We start from the raw sequence: 16,404 nt of genomic DNA on the forward strand, positions 1-16,404 counted from the left end.
GGTGTTAGGCTACTTTATTTTTAAATTTAAGTCTTCGGGCGGTTTTCGTGTAATGTCTACCCTTTCCTAACTCTTTTAATTCCCATAAATTATAGAGGCGGATCCGCTTTTTTATTATAAAACGAAAAAATATTATTTTTTTCTTATCTATTAATAACATATTATGCAATTATTAGTTGTTTGTTCATATCATCTGTGAATTTTAACCAATAATTTCTTTACAAATTCTTCTTATGAATAACCTATATATTTTTGTTTTAACTTTGATATTCTAAATTAGGATCTAGCCTTGCCGAGTGTCAGGTTTGAAAGAGAATTTCTGGGTGAAATAGAAACTGTGGCGTATTCGAGTTCGAATCCTTCTAACTTTGTGGAGCAAGAAATTCTTGCTTTTAAGGTAATTGTTTAGATATTCATTTCTTTATTGTATTTTTCAACAACATTATTATTTATTATCAACAACCTAACATCCTATAGACAACACTTTGCCTGCACATTGAGTGATAAAAATTGTGTCTTTTAACCCTTACAGATCGGGCCCCAATTCCCACCTTAATAGATCGGGGGGGGGGGGGGGGGAAGGGGGGGCTCAAAGAGCCCCCCCCTCTATCTCGGCTCCTGGTACAGATAAAGACGTAAAATTTTTTTCTGGTGGTTCATGTGTATTTTTAGAGAAAATTACTTTTTCTAGTCATAGCAGTCAGACCGCTCCTTAGCCGCTTTTTAGCGGCCAGCCGCTAAATTTTAAAACAGCTGTAGAGCGGCCAATTTTGCAGCTAGGATGACCAAATTTTAGGACGAACTTTTATTTTGTATAACAAAAAAATTACTTTTTCTGATCATCGCCGAAAAACGGCAAATAACGGAAACCGCCATTTTCGGCGGTTACGGCGGTAAAACGGCGGTTGGCGGCGCAAATTAATATTTTTATCTGTGTATTATTGCTCAAGGATTTACCAAAAAAAAATTATAGGTCTCTAGCTGTGATAGAAGCCACGATATTCATGATTTATATCTGTAGTAAAAGCCGGACAAAAATCGGTCATAAAGTCGGTCAGGGAGCGGTCAAACGGTCATAACACCACTTTTCTCAGAAGGTCATTGATATCTAAGTATTCACCAAAAATTTTAGGTTACTACCTTATACACAAAAGTCATAATGTAGAAATTAAGATTTATTTAGAATTTTTTCTAATTTTTTTTGCTACCCAACCGACTTTGACCGGACACCACGACCGACACAGACCAGATATCCTAATAAAATCAACTCTTGCCGACGTATAATTACTAAACTTAAAAAGTCATGAAGTTACAGCTCTCCATCTTACCTACAAAAAAAATGAGATTGAAAAAACTAGAGGGGGGGGCTCTTTGAGCCCCCCCCCCCCCGATCTGTAAGGGTAAACCCAGGCATTACCCACTTGACAAAGCAACAAAGGAAAAGAAACCGTTATTTATTAACTCTAATGTATTACTTCCCTGATAATTAATATAAGATTTCGACTTTTTAAAGATTTTTTGGGTATAGTCCCTTTCGTAACATCGCACCTTATGGGGCGATTCTTCGTATTTTTCACAGTAGCTTTTATCCTATTTCTAGCCCCTACGGGGGGCTCTAACCCTGTGGGGATATTTACCTAACCCTGTGGGCAATCACATAACCCAATATAACCTAAAATAACCTATAACAAGCAATTTTAAAAATACGACGAATCGCACCTTATGGGGCGATGTTACGAAAGGGACTATTCCCGATTTTTTCTAAATATTATTTTTTAGTTTGAATTAAGTTACATTATAATCTCTGCAAATAACAGCATTCTTGATCTTAACAAAGTGTTTGATAGATACTTGGCAAATAATACAGAAGGGTACCTATATTTTAGGGAATACATGTGAGTGATGCGAACAATTGTAATGAAACAACGTGTAAGAACGAGGGCTTGTGTTTATCTACAAATAAAGTAAGTATTGAATAACATTACTACAAATGTCCTTTTCCCTTATTCTCTAAACCTATGTTCTATTAACGACTGTGCTTAATTATTTAAATTTTATTTAATCTTGAGAAAAAGATAGAAGACATGCTTTGTAGGTGCTTTGTAGGTTAGTCTGTCAGTCATGATCTAACATTCCTAGTATTTAAATACAGTTCCCCTTTTTATAACATGCTTTTAATTTTTACTAATCCCATTAATTCCTTTTTTACACTTTGTGTTCATTAAATATAAATTCAAGCTATGCTTTTAAAACCATTCCAACTATTTTTTAAATTATGATTGTGATGAGATATTATATTTCAGGGCTATATCTGTGATTGTCGAGACACGAGTTATGAAGGAAAACATTGTGAAAATAGTAAGTAATTTTTTTCTAAATTATGAACATTTTAGTTCAGCTGTATGAGATCTTAGTTGAAGTACAAACACAAACAAATACATCCAATTACTATGGTATATGTATAAGATTCTCATATTCTATGGGAACAATTTTAATTGTTTACAAGACCTAAGTTGCTTTTATTTACGACTTATTTACATATATTTACCTCATAATCATAAATGATTTAATATTTAAACAAATTTATTTTTCAGGAAAGAAACCTTTAGAAGCATATTTTAGTGGAAAAACTGGTTTACTCCTAGAAACATTTAGAAATAAAGGTAATTTTCAGTGCTCCTAATGTCTAGGAGCACTGGGTTTAGGGTGGTTACTGGGAACTGAACTGACAACAAATATTCTAAATACTTTATATAGAAGGATGATGTATTCTGATAATATTTTTACATCAATTTTTAAGCGGGATAGTTGCAATAAAAATTTAGAGGCCTAAATATTTTGGGAATTTGAACGTTTGTCTAGCTGAAGTTCTAATGGGAAAACAAAATGATATTTTTATTCGCGTTTCTGTAACAAATTTATAAGATAACGGAGAACATTGACTTTCTTCAATGTTAAAAACCGGTTTGATTCCTGTTGAAACTTATAATGTGGTTTGTATTGTTTTTTAGGAGCTCCCTTTTCTTCTGGTGAAGATACGTTGCTTCTTGAATTCAAAACCATTAAAAGTTCTGGTCTCCTGTATTATAACGGTAAGTCCAAATTGTTAATTAGATTATAAGATTCAGACCGTCAGATATTTTTTTACTTTGTATGATAGATAACGCCTTGAAGTCACATTAATTAGGGAAGATTAAGCAGGGAAATATGTTCTGAAATTTCATATGACAATTAAAAACAAATCTTTTTTTTTTAATGCTTGTTTTAATAATAATATATGTAATATTTAATAAACTTTGACCAGTCAGTACCCCAATACACTATGGTTTATTCCTTTACCCAACTGAATGACATTTTTTACAACAATCCTAGAAAATGTTCATTACCTGACCTTAAGAAAATGACATTGGCAAAAATGTTGGAACAGAACCAGAATTTTTATTTTTCATCCCATCAACTATTGACACGTACACAAATTAAACAGATGCATTTGGACTCAGGAACAATGCTAAGAATTTGTGCTTTGTTCAGTATATTGTCTTTTTTTTACATTTTAAAACTTTCCAAGATTTTACATCAAAGTTATTAAATTATTAGCTTTAAATTGAATTACAGATAAGGCAATTAACCCAAAATAATCCTGATACCAAACATCAGTCATCATAGAAATCCTTATAAAGCCTACAACTATGAAATTAAAAACACGGACATAGGCACGAGACAATTTAAAGTAGTGCTCTAGTAATTACCATTTTTAGAAAAATTTTGTAAAAATTTACTATCCTACAAAATTTTGGAGAGATTAAAATCATATGAACATAAACTTCAATTTATGAAGTTACTTAATTTTTTAAAATACACTTCTTGTTATAGTTATAGAAATGTTGCATAGAAGGACGAACAGACAGACAAACACACTGACGCTCACTAGATATAGAAAAGCTTCACTAGCAAAAATGTAATTGAAAATTAATATAAACTATAAGCTATAAGATTTTCCTATTGTTATTAGTTTTTAAAGAAGGTTTATTACTGTTTTTGTTATGCCTAATTTGTATAATTGTACAAGGTTAGCCTTGCTCATGGTACAACCAACTATTTCCCTCATTTTCTTACAATGTTCATATAATGATGACTAGAAAAAGTGTGAAAACTTCACAAATTACAGATTCTTTAGAATATTAGAGTAAAACACTAGAAGAAGAAAGGGTTAAATAACTGTATCTACCCATCGAAACCGCCTTGTGCAACCTTTCTATTGGGTTATTGAAAATTAACCAATGGCGTCGCTTGTTTTGACACAGCCAAGTAGCAGAAAATAATGTATAAGCAGACGAAAGAGGTCTTTGAAAAAGGAAGGGAGGCAGATGTCTGTGTATACATTTATACTTTAGATCAGTTTTTAGAATAAAGTGTTCCCAACTTTAGATTCAATTAGAGCTTATGGTACATTGAGCTTAAAAATCTGAAAACTACTCTAATAAACATTCCATAGTTAATTTTGATGTTTAAGATGTGTTTTTTCCATACACACAAGATTGTCAATGCGGACAAATGGATGATAATATTAATAAGTTTTACATATTTCGCCCAGTTTTAGTTTATGAATATTTAAGTAATAAATGGTAAATTTTAACGTCTTTATCTTGGCTATATATGATACTAAAATCAAAGAACCTCATGAGTTGTTTTAAATTCACACCATTCCCCTTTTTGTGTGATGATTACTGGCAAAATGCACTATTCCCAAAAGGTTGAAACTTTTGGTCAGGCATAACTTATCGATCATAGTCATGCTTCTATTATCTATCTTTCTTGCTATATGCTAAAAATTTTACTTTTTTATTTTTTTTATATTTCTATCCATTTTGATAACAAATTGATAATAATTTGTGGCTTCAAAAGGAAAGTGGTAATACTTTTTTCATTTGGGTTTTAAATCTTACCCCTCTCCAATTAACTTACATTCTTAATGGACCTATCATGCGCTTTCCTAAAGTTTATCTAACAATCAGCACAGCCGTATATGATATCTTATTTGACAAAGTTATACATTAGCATATAGGGTTTGAAAAACATAAATTATACAGAAACAGAAAATGCTTCCTTAATATAAAATTTCATAGCTAGTGTTCAAAAAGTTAATTTCTGTGTAGTTTTATGCAATTGCCGTTTTTATGGTTGGCCTACAATGTTAAAAAATTAAAAATTAAGAACGGAATAGTAAGTTTATAAAAATCTTCAAGTTAATTTAGTCATGCTTAAATCTTCTTTTGCATAAAAATCCCTTTAAAAAAATAATTTGCTTCATCAAATAGAAAGTGTTTGTCTCTCAATAATTTCAAATGATCGCTCTTTAGGTATTATTTTTTTTGTTGATAAGCTTTAGTTCGGTCTTTTTCTTTTTTTCTTCTGATTTTTACTGTTTTATACGGAACCTCTAGTGTAGTTAAGCTATACATACATGCAATAAAACCATAAATTAGATATTTTAATCTTATGCATTCTTAATTCTAAAATTTTACATATTTACAATGCAAAACCGCGTGGCAAAACTTTCATTTTGTGCAATTTACTCACATTTTAACACTTTAAAATATACAAATTTGCTATTCAAATTAATAATGTAAATAATTGTTCATACATTTTGCTAACTATCTATCTATTCATTCACTTCTTTGTTTTTTTTAAGTTCACTATCTATCTATTTATTTATCAATATATTTAACTGTCTAATCTATCTATCTAAATATATTCACATCTATCTATCCAACTAAATTTCTAATCTATCTACCTATTTATCTTTCTATCTAACTTTCTAATCTATCTATCTATCTATCTATCTATTTATCTATCTATCTATTTATCTATCTATTTATCTATCTATCTATCTATCTATCTATCTATCTATCTATCTATCTATCTATCTATCTATCTATCTATCTATCTATCTATCTATCTATCTATCTATCTATCTATCTATCTATCTATCTATCTATCTATCTATCTATCTATCTATCTATCTATCTATCTATCTATCTATCTATCTATCTATCTATCTATCTATCTATCTATCTATCTATCTATCTATCTATCTATCTATCTATCTATCTATCTATCTATCTATCTATCTATCTATCTATCTATCTATCTATCTATCTATCTATCTATCTATCTATCTATCTATCTATCTATCTATCTATCTATCTATCTATCTATCTATCTATCTATCTATATATATATATATATGTATATTATCTATTTATCTATCTATCTAGGAGACAAGGACAATTTTGTATTGTTGTACCTCCACGAGGGAAAGATACAGTTGATAGTACAAAAAGATATGAATGAGTTTGTTACTTCTGTAAAGGTAAATATTTCATATGGAATCCGATACAAGAAAAAAAATATTTTTAAGTGGAAAGGCTGAAATATGACTCCAAAAATGACATTCAAAAAGTATAAATTAATCTTAATTCAGAAAAGTAAATAATCTTAATGCATAATACTTGGAACTGAAAAAATCTATAAAAGGTTTTACTTATCCTTTGTATGACCAAAAAAGTTAATAAGGAAAAAACAAAAATACTTAAATTGAAAAGATTTTATTTTAAATAACAAAAATGAGTTTTATTTGAGTAGTTACAGATTTTATAAATATAAATATAATCTGATATTTATCATTAAAGCTTTTTTTAGTGACTTTATAAAATGACGACATACTTGCCTATTATTGTTCAATTAAAATGTATACTTGCCTGCTTTTATTAATTTAGTCTACAGGGTGGGGCAAATAAGACCGGACAAATTCTAACTTCTAAACAAATAAACATAAAATCGTCAATTTTAAAGATTTTATTGAATTTTAAAAACCGGCAAGCAAAATAGGTATATGACTAGTAGATAATTCAACAAAATCGCCGCCAGCCTCAATCACCGCCTCTACCGGCCTCCTCAACCGCCGGCAGGTCCAGGTCAAAATGTACCTGTCCAAGCTGGAGTAGTTCTCCTTGATAGTGGCAATGAGGGAGGTCTTTGTGGTATGGGCACGTCTATTGGTGCATGCTTCAAAGTAGCCCTAGGCCCAAAAGTCCATTGAATTAAGATCAGGCTGCTGGGAGGCCACATTTCCTTAGTAACATGAGTAACCGCCAAATTCACAAAATCCATGTTTTTGTTCTCATTTGGGCTAGGATTTAGCTACAGTGGACTTTAAGTACTCAAAATGCGTGTCTCGATGAGCTTAAGACACACAAAAAATTTTGGGTCAAATTTCCAACTCCTTCCCTGTCGGGCCCTACTGTTTGTGATTTCTTAAGGCTCAAAATCTTGAAAAATCGATCTCATTTCGGCTAGGATTGAGCGAAAATGGATTTAAACACGGCAAAATGTGTGTCTCAATGAGCCTAAGACACCCACAAAATTTGGGGTCAAGATTCCAACTCCTTCCATATCGGACCCTACGTTTTGTGATTTTGCACATTAACCACCGGCGCATTTGGAATCTGCCTTGTTGAACATATGCGCAGCCAGCTCGGTGTACAAGTTATCTTCGTCCAAAATTTTTTTTTGGGTAAAAGGTCATTACCTAAGCTTTTTATAGTGTGGTCAAACGTCCTGATTGGTCAAGTAGTTTTGGCGCTATGGCCGTTTAAAGTTTGTCCGGTCTTATTTGCCCCACCCTGTATGTATTGGCCTATCATTGGACATTTGTATTGTATGACGTCATATTTTTTTGGTACTATAAACAGATTCTTTATCATTATCTATTTAGCCTGTTGGTGAACACTTTAGCGATGATAACTGGCATTCTGTTGCTCTCATCAGGAAAAATTATGTGGTGAGTTTATTTTAACAATATTCACGCAAAGCAATTAACAACATGTATCCTTATATTAAAGTAACAGGATGACTGTCTGTTTGTCTGTACCAAAGGATTTCGCTAACCGCTGAACTGATCGGGTTCTCCTTTACAGGGTAGCTTATCATAGGTCCCGGACATGTTTATAACTATTTTGGGGGAGGGAACCACCACCCTCCCAAGAGAAATTGCTCCTAGCAAAAAAAATACTCCTTCCCGCAAAAAAAAATTTAGGGGCGTAGTTTCTTATTAAAGTCTAAATCTTTTTATCCATCTTATACAAAATATATAACCATATGTGTGTTTTTAAAACATTTATCTCACATTTTTGGTATCTTGAAAAAAAAGCAGGAAAGAGGGGTGGTACAGTTATTCTTTAATAAATTCCAATCCAAAATATGTACAAATTCGGTAAAATTGGTTTAATAAAAAGGAAGGGGAAATTTTTATTTTTTCACTATACTCTTCTTTTATTCCTGAAAGTAAAAAGCTTTTTATTGTATGATTTCGAACCCTTAGCCTTTATTTACAAAAGTTTTATATGGAAAAAGATGAACCAACATCTTAAAATCTAAATATTCCGTTAAAAAACAACATGTAACAAGCATTACATAGTTACAGACGTAGTGAAGGAGAGCAAACTTTATAAAACATGCTCTGTGTGTCAAAATCAGTTGCATAATCGTGGAAAACATTCTACAATTGTCTATGAAATAAAGATATTCTTAATACCATGAAATTCTACCCATACCTACCCTCTCTTTCTCCCCTTCCCTTAAATATACCTTGCTCTCATATCCAATATGTTCATTTACTGCCCTATATAGTATATAGATCATATATCGGTATTTATATAGAACAGTCGATTCTATTTTTAATATGAAGATCATTTTATCCTAATCACCCCCCCCCCCCCCTTTTATTAATCCTTTGTTTTTATCTAAATTATATCCTCTCGGGATTTACTTACAAACTGCTTACTGCATCTAAGCCGCTAGTACTTGAAACGTGCGTGAGGTACCTAATCTTAATGAAACCTTAGCTTAATGGATAGTATCCTTATATGTTCATTTCACATTCTAAGCATAAAACTCATTTCTAGTGGGAGATAAACTATTTTCAGTATAGCAAAAACATGGCAGGATATATATAAAGTTTTGACCTACTTATTATCCCATTGTCTGCCAGAATTCCGTATAAAATTGCCAATTCTTTTCCACTATATCCACATACACACACACTCGCATATCAATCTATCTTTTCCTAATTGGTTACCCAATTTCCTCTGCCTAAAAATAGATAAGAGTTATGCAAAAATATAGAAAATATATGTATATGGTTTCCATTGTTCTCTGTAAAACAAAAAAAAGTTTCTTTTTACCAACCGTACTTTTTGTTTTGCACTACTGTATGTGCATGAAACAAAAGTACAAATTAGGTGAAACGCAAGTGGAACCGACAGTCACTAGACATCCTATTATTTCTAATTCAATACATTGACTAACCATATAAACATTTTAAAAAGCATTACTTTTAGCCAATCTAATTATTTTTGAAGACCACTATTTTAGAGAACTTTGAGGCCTCACTTAAAAAACAAGACTACAAAAAAATATTATTTGCAAAGTTTAACAAGTTAATCATAATTGTAACCAGTTTAGAATGATTTAATTAGTAGCAGTTAGATTAAAACAAGGCATTTGATACTATCATTCTTTGTAATAAGAAAACAAATTTATGTTAGGAAACAATAACTCTAATTGTGGCCAATCTGCAGTACAGTGTAGGTTGTTTGTTATATTGTATTGGGGTGCTAGTTAGATTGTTAACAGCCTCAGGGCCATTACCTTATTTATGAAGGTAATATTTTTACTTTTCTCTCCTTTACTGGCGTGTTTCTGTAAATGTAAAAAAGTGACTAAGTTAGTTTAACAAGAAAATATTTCATATTATAAACATTAAACTGAAACTTTAAAACTCGTAACTCTGTAATTAGTTTTTGAGAGATTAAAATTATTCGTTTCATGGTCTATGCTGTATCTTATTGATTTGGTTGAATTGTTCGTTTTGCAAAAACACTTTTGTAGCAAAATCTACTAGCCAAATGTTTTTGTTAGCAGATTGGATAAGGAAATAAAGTAAGGTCAGGTTATTTCAAATATAGGTAATCTTTACGAAAAACTATGTGTATTTTCTTTACATAAATTCTATATTTTAGAATCTTTTTTAAGCATTCTAGTTGGTAATTTAATGATTAAAAGTAGAGCAGTAAAATCAAGCTAAAAGCATTTTAGATGGAAAAAAGTACTTTAAAGAATTAAAATATTTAAGTAATCTATAATACAAAGTAGAATGATGTCTGTCCGTCTATCATTCATAATTAGCTCCCTTGTTCAGCCTTTCTCATTTTCTAACAATTCTTTTCTGATTAAACATTTTGATATAAAGTTCTGTGTGTAGGTAAACATGTTGTATAACTGACTTAAGAGCTTCTAAACTTTTTGTGGGCATATAGGATAAAGAAATAGAGTTTAGGTGTTCAAGCTAAAATCAGCTGTTTTGCAGCTACACAACTGTAAAAATAGTTTATGTATTTTTCTCTACTTTCATTTTCCTCATTTCTCTTTTTTTTTCGTTTCCTTGAATTTAATAACATTAAACCGAATCTTATATATTAATATTTAGTCTAAAACAATGGTAATTCAAGTTGAAGTTAAAAAGTAATAAGTCAATAAAGAAACCTTATTTTTGTAAGCCTCTGGAATTTTTGACCAGATATTTGGTATGTTGTGAGAAACGCCCAAAGAAAATATAAAGTTTCATTTGTATCATTGGGAAGAAGTTAGAAGAGATATAACAAACACTTAGACAAACTTGAAAAGTCTCTAGATCTCTAGATCTGACAGGGTTCCTAGGAATTATACATTCCAATATAACAAGCAAGTTGTAGTCATTAGTATTAAGAATAGGATGATCAGAGGTCTAAAAAGTTATTTAAAGGAGGGTTTAGAATAGCTTTTGAATTAGAAAGAGACACAATCAAATAAAACAGGAATTTAATTTTATTTTGCACAAGGCTATTAATTGTACGTTATAATTTATGTATAGCTTTACGTATGGAAATAAATTTCACAGCGGTTAAATTTAATCATTTTTTGGTTTACAGTTTATTTAATTAAATGTTTTATTTGAAATGTAATATTTTTCTATTAAATCATGCTTTTATATGCATCTACCTTATATCAAAGACATCTTCAATGTAGCTATTACTCTAATATTCTTTGTAGTGTACTATTTACATACATGTTTACCTATTTATCTAACTATCTTACAACCTATCCATTCATCTACCCATAAATTCATCTTTCTTTTTAACTATCCATAAATTTATTCATGTAAGTATCTGCTCATTTACATTTATATCTATTTTAATCTATAAGTTATCTCTCTATATAATGTATAAATCTATCTATAAATTCTATTTGCCTAGGCTGATAATAACTTGGTATTCTGTAACATCTGGATAACTGTTGATGATAGATACACAGAAACCTGGAGGTCTCCTGTTTTTGACAATGAAATCAAAACTAGCAACAGTAAGTTTCATCTTGCTATGAAGGGAGGTGACCATGGACTGTAAATTATATTAGTTAAAATTTTTAAAAACCCGTTCTTTCATTCTTTAGCTTAAAACTTTGGGTACTTGTATTAATTTTATATTGTTTAGTTAAAACTTATTCAACTAATAATTTTAGTTTACATAAGGGATAGTTTTGTTTATTCTAATTGGGAATGTATATTAATTAATCGTCCATTGTCTTATCCCTATCTTTGACTATTACTATTGATAGGAATAGAAATTTGAACAAGAAAATAGATAAATAATAAAGCATAAAATGAAGCAATAATCATTTGATTTTTGTTATATTTTTAGATTTATTTCCTAACAAATATAACGGGTATAGTCCCTTTCGTGTTAACGCCTCTTAAGGGGCGTTTCCTCGTATGTTCACATCAACTTTTGAATGGCCCGCAGGGTTAGAGCCTCCTGCAGGGACTAGAAATAGGAGAAAATTTACTGTGAAAATACGACGAAACGGCCCCTTAAGAGGCGTTGTCACGAAAGGGACTATACCACAAATATCAAATTAGGGAAGATTAATTAACAAGAATCAACGCAAGTAATTATTTAGAAATTTTGAATATCTTCTGGCACTTTTAAAAGTTACCGTTTTTATTTCTAGTCATCATCGGTGGATACGGATTTGGACAAGAAAACTCAAATCTTGACAAGATACCTAATTATACTGGATGTATGAGGGAGGTTAGTAAATATTTCATTTGTCAAAATGAGGGATATAAAGTAGATGGAAATATCCTGCAATATGCTTTTATTGTTCTCGTCAACAATGATTATAAATGTCAATTAATTAAATTTAAAAAAAATACATTGCAAGTGAATGTCAACGAAGTAGTACAAATTTTATCTGGATTTTTAAACATTTTCTCTTCTTCTTATCTTAAATTTAAATAGAAAGTGTACAAGACAAGATATCTATATATTTCACTGGTTTTCTGTCTGTCTCTATGTCTATACGTACCGCATACTTTCGCTGAACTGTTTTGGCTCTTATTTAAAGGTCTCAGGAAAATTTTTAAAATGTTTTGGGGCAGAGTACTCCTACTGTCCAGAAAGTGGTCAACCTAAAAATGTATCTTTTTTAATTCTAAGTCTGAAAATGGTATAGTGGACCTCACCCCAAACTCCCCAATCTATTTAATTAAAGTGACCCAAAAATCCTTTTAGGGACGTCGTATAAGCTTTTTAAATAAAAAAAGGACTTTTTTAAAATTGTACTTTGGGCTAAAGATTCATTGTTTTTTTCTGGCTTCTTTTCCTTGCTTACTATGAGAATGTAAACAACATAATAAATAAATACCATATACAACAAATGGACAAAAGTTCTGAAAAGTAAATGCTAATAAAAAAACATGGATTTTAAAAAGTAGATAAACTTTAGTATTGGTAAAAATCTACTATTAATTCTGATCAAGAAGAGCTACCTAGCATTTTGGAGGACCTATAGGATAATAGCTATAACCTGAAATTGATAAAGAAACCTGAGCTGGATCTTAAAATCATTTTAGTGGTGAGCCAGATCGGGGTGAGCCAACTTTCCACCAATGGGAGCACAGCATTTTATGAAATGCCGCGCTGTGATTGGCTGAAATTCGGCTCATCCCGATCTGGCTAACTACTAAAATGATTTAAAGATCCAGCTCTGAATTCTATAACTTCTTGTTGGAGCGAAAAGATGTTCTGCACTTTACCTGGAAAATCCAGAAAGATTTATTTGTATCCTGTGGCCGCTAAAATAATCTTTTGTACCTTAGGTATTTCACTGGAAAATGTAAATAAAATTCTTTTCTTTCTTTCTCTTTCTTTTTTTCTCATACCAATTTATCCCTAATGTTTAGTTAATAATTTCAAAACTGCTTCGTTATTATTAGACGTAATTGTTCTTGTTTTCTTTACAACATACACCTCCCTAACCTGGAAATAACCGCAGGTGCATAAGTTTTGCTAGGCTCATTTGTCTTTATTTTTGTGCAGGCCAGGCCTAGCTAAGCAAATAACAGTTTTGCAGGGTTTCAAAACTAACTTACTATATTTATACAATTACAATGTACATTTGTACATCTGTAACATGTTGAAATATGTGAAATTTTATTATTTTGGTTAGAATATCAATGTAAATACTACAAAATAGTTCTGATTGTGGCTTTTTAGTTGAATATATGACCGTTTTTATTATAAATTTATTGTATATACAATTCATGATAGATAGCACATTTATTAGCTGTACGAATATCTAAAATCACGTCTATGATATGTTTACCCTTGTGTATTATAAGCAGGAAAATAATGGCTAAATATATTAGATGCAAATTTGAGCCTAAATAAATATGAAAAAATAAAAAATGTTTAAAATTCTTTAAATTCTCAATTAAAACTTGAAGAATAAGATTAATTAAAATGTATGATTTGAATAAAAAAATTATCTTAGGACATAGATCAAATAAGATTTAAATTACACAAAGAGGATGGTAATTTAACCCTAAAATATTTAAGGTTAAGTAACAAATCAACTGAATTTTTAAGACTTTTTGAAAAAAGACAGAGGCCGACATTACAATTTAATTTTGTAGGAAAATATTCTTCATATTTATTATGGTATATACTATAGACCTGTTACTGTACTAAAAAGCAGCTAAATAAACTGTTTATATATGTTTACATTATTGCTACTGCAGAGTAATACATAAACAATAATAAAAAGTACAACTATACAAAGTAAGTGCCAATTTATTTCATTTTTTGTTGTTGCATACCATCCTTTAATATTTAGCAGTATAACAACAAAAGAAGTCTATATGTACAATAAAGATATGACATGATAGTCTTTGGTCAAAATATTTTACACCCAACTTTCCAGCCATTCAAGAACAACAGTTACTTTTAGATATTATGCTAAAGTCTTATTTCAAAACTTTGGTTGGTAATTTTATCAAATTCCATTTTTGCTACCAAACTTCAGAGCTTGATCTTTAAATGACAGTGATGCCACTGCCGATGCCTCTTGTGAGACAATTTTAGAAACGGATCACCTAATAGCGACTTTTAAATCAAAATGGCAGTGGTGAGCTGGGAAACACTTTGGAAACACCCATTGGCTCACTGGCATCGCAAAATGACTACTGTCACTGAGATGGTGGGTGTTTTAAAAGTGTTTCCCAGCTCACCACTGCAATTTTGATTTAAAGATCCATGTTTTATTGGCAACACTGGCAATTGTAGTGGAATCGGCAGTGGCAGTGGGAAGCCTTAAAAAATATAAATATACAATATAACCAGTCTTTGCCTTCCTTGTTTGTTTAGTATAAATGATATACTTAGGGAAAAAATATGCCATAATATGTTGGTAAATAATGTTGATATAGTGACTTCATAAATAATTCAGAAGAATACTCCCACTTTACATATACTTAGATTTATTCAGATTTATTATTTAGTAGCACATTTTTTACAAGATTATTATTTATATTACATCCATTTATTATTTTCAGGAAATAAAGTATGAATTTTAGTTGAATTTATGCTAGTTTGAGCTTATCAAAGCATTTGATAGTAATATTTTAGTGAAGTGTCTTTCTTTCTACATGATCTATCTGTCTGTCTGTTTTCCCGTTTATCTTAAATCTTTTTTTCTTTCCGACTGTCTGTTTGTTTTTTCTGTATATATATATATCGATCTATCTTGTCAAAACAGAAATAACAATTATCCCTCCATTTGTCTGCACGTTTAACTGTCAGTCTGATCTAGTCAATGCCAAAACAACATCATCTATCCATGGGGAGGGGGAGGAAAAGGAGTGTATACCCCATCAAATTTAAAAAAAAACCCTCAAAAATCAAGCTATGGCGTCATTTTGACTATCCACCATTATTAATCTAACATAAACCTTTCTTATTATTCTTATTAGCTCTATATGCAGAGAGAGAGGGGATAATGTGGTGTTTATTACACTATTTCCCATTGATTTATAATAACGTTTTCATATTCCTTTCTTAACAACTTTGGGGACTTTTAATGAATTTTGATTAGTTGGTTTAGATTGTCCGAACGTTTCACGACTGATTATAATCTAATGACGGGGTATTTTTGTGTATTAACATTGGGGATGTTCATCAGTTTTTTTGGCCATTTATTTATCCCTTTAGATCCCTGCTCTATATGTCTTTCTGTTGATTGAAAAGTATTAATCTTTATTAGATAAATAAATTGAAGTAAAAAAAGTTATTTCACTATAAAATATTATTTTTATGTATCTAGGTGAGTTACAACACAATATCCGGAAGAGTTGAGCTACTCCAACAGTTCTCTCGTGGAAATGATCTTGTCAGAGCTTTCGGTCAGCTTGATCTTGTCTGCAAGGTATGTAAAGCGTAATGCGCCTTTTTTTAGCTAATACGGTGATTAGAGTTAAGTTGACTTAAACTTGTCAAAATTAAATACTTTTGCTTCTGAGGTTAATTATAATACGATATAATATCCAAACTATGGTTGTCATATAAGCAAATTGATTTGTACTCTTTGTAGCGACTTAGCTGTGTAAATATTTACTTTTTTCATTGGCTAAAAGACCCGATTGAAAGTCTACCCCTTAGGTGAAGATACATTAGCTCGTGCACTCTCTATGCTTTTACTTCAATGTCGTATAATTCGTGTCCTTTCTAATAATTATTATTAAAATGATAAAAAAATTCCTACTTTAAAATAAACATTAATTTTAAAAATCTGATAAATTTAAAATTTTAGAATTCAATGTCATCCGTTGCATTGCCGTACACCGACTACCAGTATTCCATGAACAGAAATGTGAGTATTAATTTCTTTAAACTAATCTTTTTTTATATGATAAAAATAATACACTAACTTCTAAGAGGAGAATTCTAATTCAGAAAAACTTTAAAGATT

At 30.6% G+C, this 16,404-nt stretch overlaps 1 protein-coding gene across 3 annotated transcripts in view; it reads left to right on the forward strand.

Moving 5' to 3' along the window:
• Positions 1-16,404, forward strand: part of LOC145323593 (neurexin 1-like) — a 101,984-nt gene that overhangs the window by 32,875 nt on the left and 52,705 nt on the right. For all 3 annotated transcript variants that reach the window (XM_080165974.1, XM_080165975.1, XM_080165976.1), the window contains exons 7-17: positions 281-397; positions 1,887-1,964; positions 2,304-2,358; positions 2,595-2,663; positions 3,012-3,092; positions 6,279-6,373; positions 7,778-7,843; positions 11,355-11,460; positions 12,109-12,188; positions 15,760-15,861; positions 16,246-16,305. In XM_080165974.1, coding sequence (XP_080022100.1) covers positions 281-397; positions 1,887-1,964; positions 2,304-2,358; positions 2,595-2,663; positions 3,012-3,092; positions 6,279-6,373; positions 7,778-7,843; positions 11,355-11,460; positions 12,109-12,188; positions 15,760-15,861; positions 16,246-16,305 — 909 coding nt within the window. The remainder of the gene's footprint in view (positions 1-280; positions 398-1,886; positions 1,965-2,303; positions 2,359-2,594; positions 2,664-3,011; positions 3,093-6,278; positions 6,374-7,777; positions 7,844-11,354; positions 11,461-12,108; positions 12,189-15,759; positions 15,862-16,245; positions 16,306-16,404) is intronic.

Source organism: Acartia tonsa, chromosome 7 (assembly GCF_053477335.1).
Source record: "Acartia tonsa isolate MP-2025a chromosome 7, ASM5347733v1, whole genome shotgun sequence".
Classification (NCBI taxonomy): Eukaryota; Metazoa; Arthropoda; class Copepoda; order Calanoida; family Acartiidae; genus Acartia; species Acartia tonsa.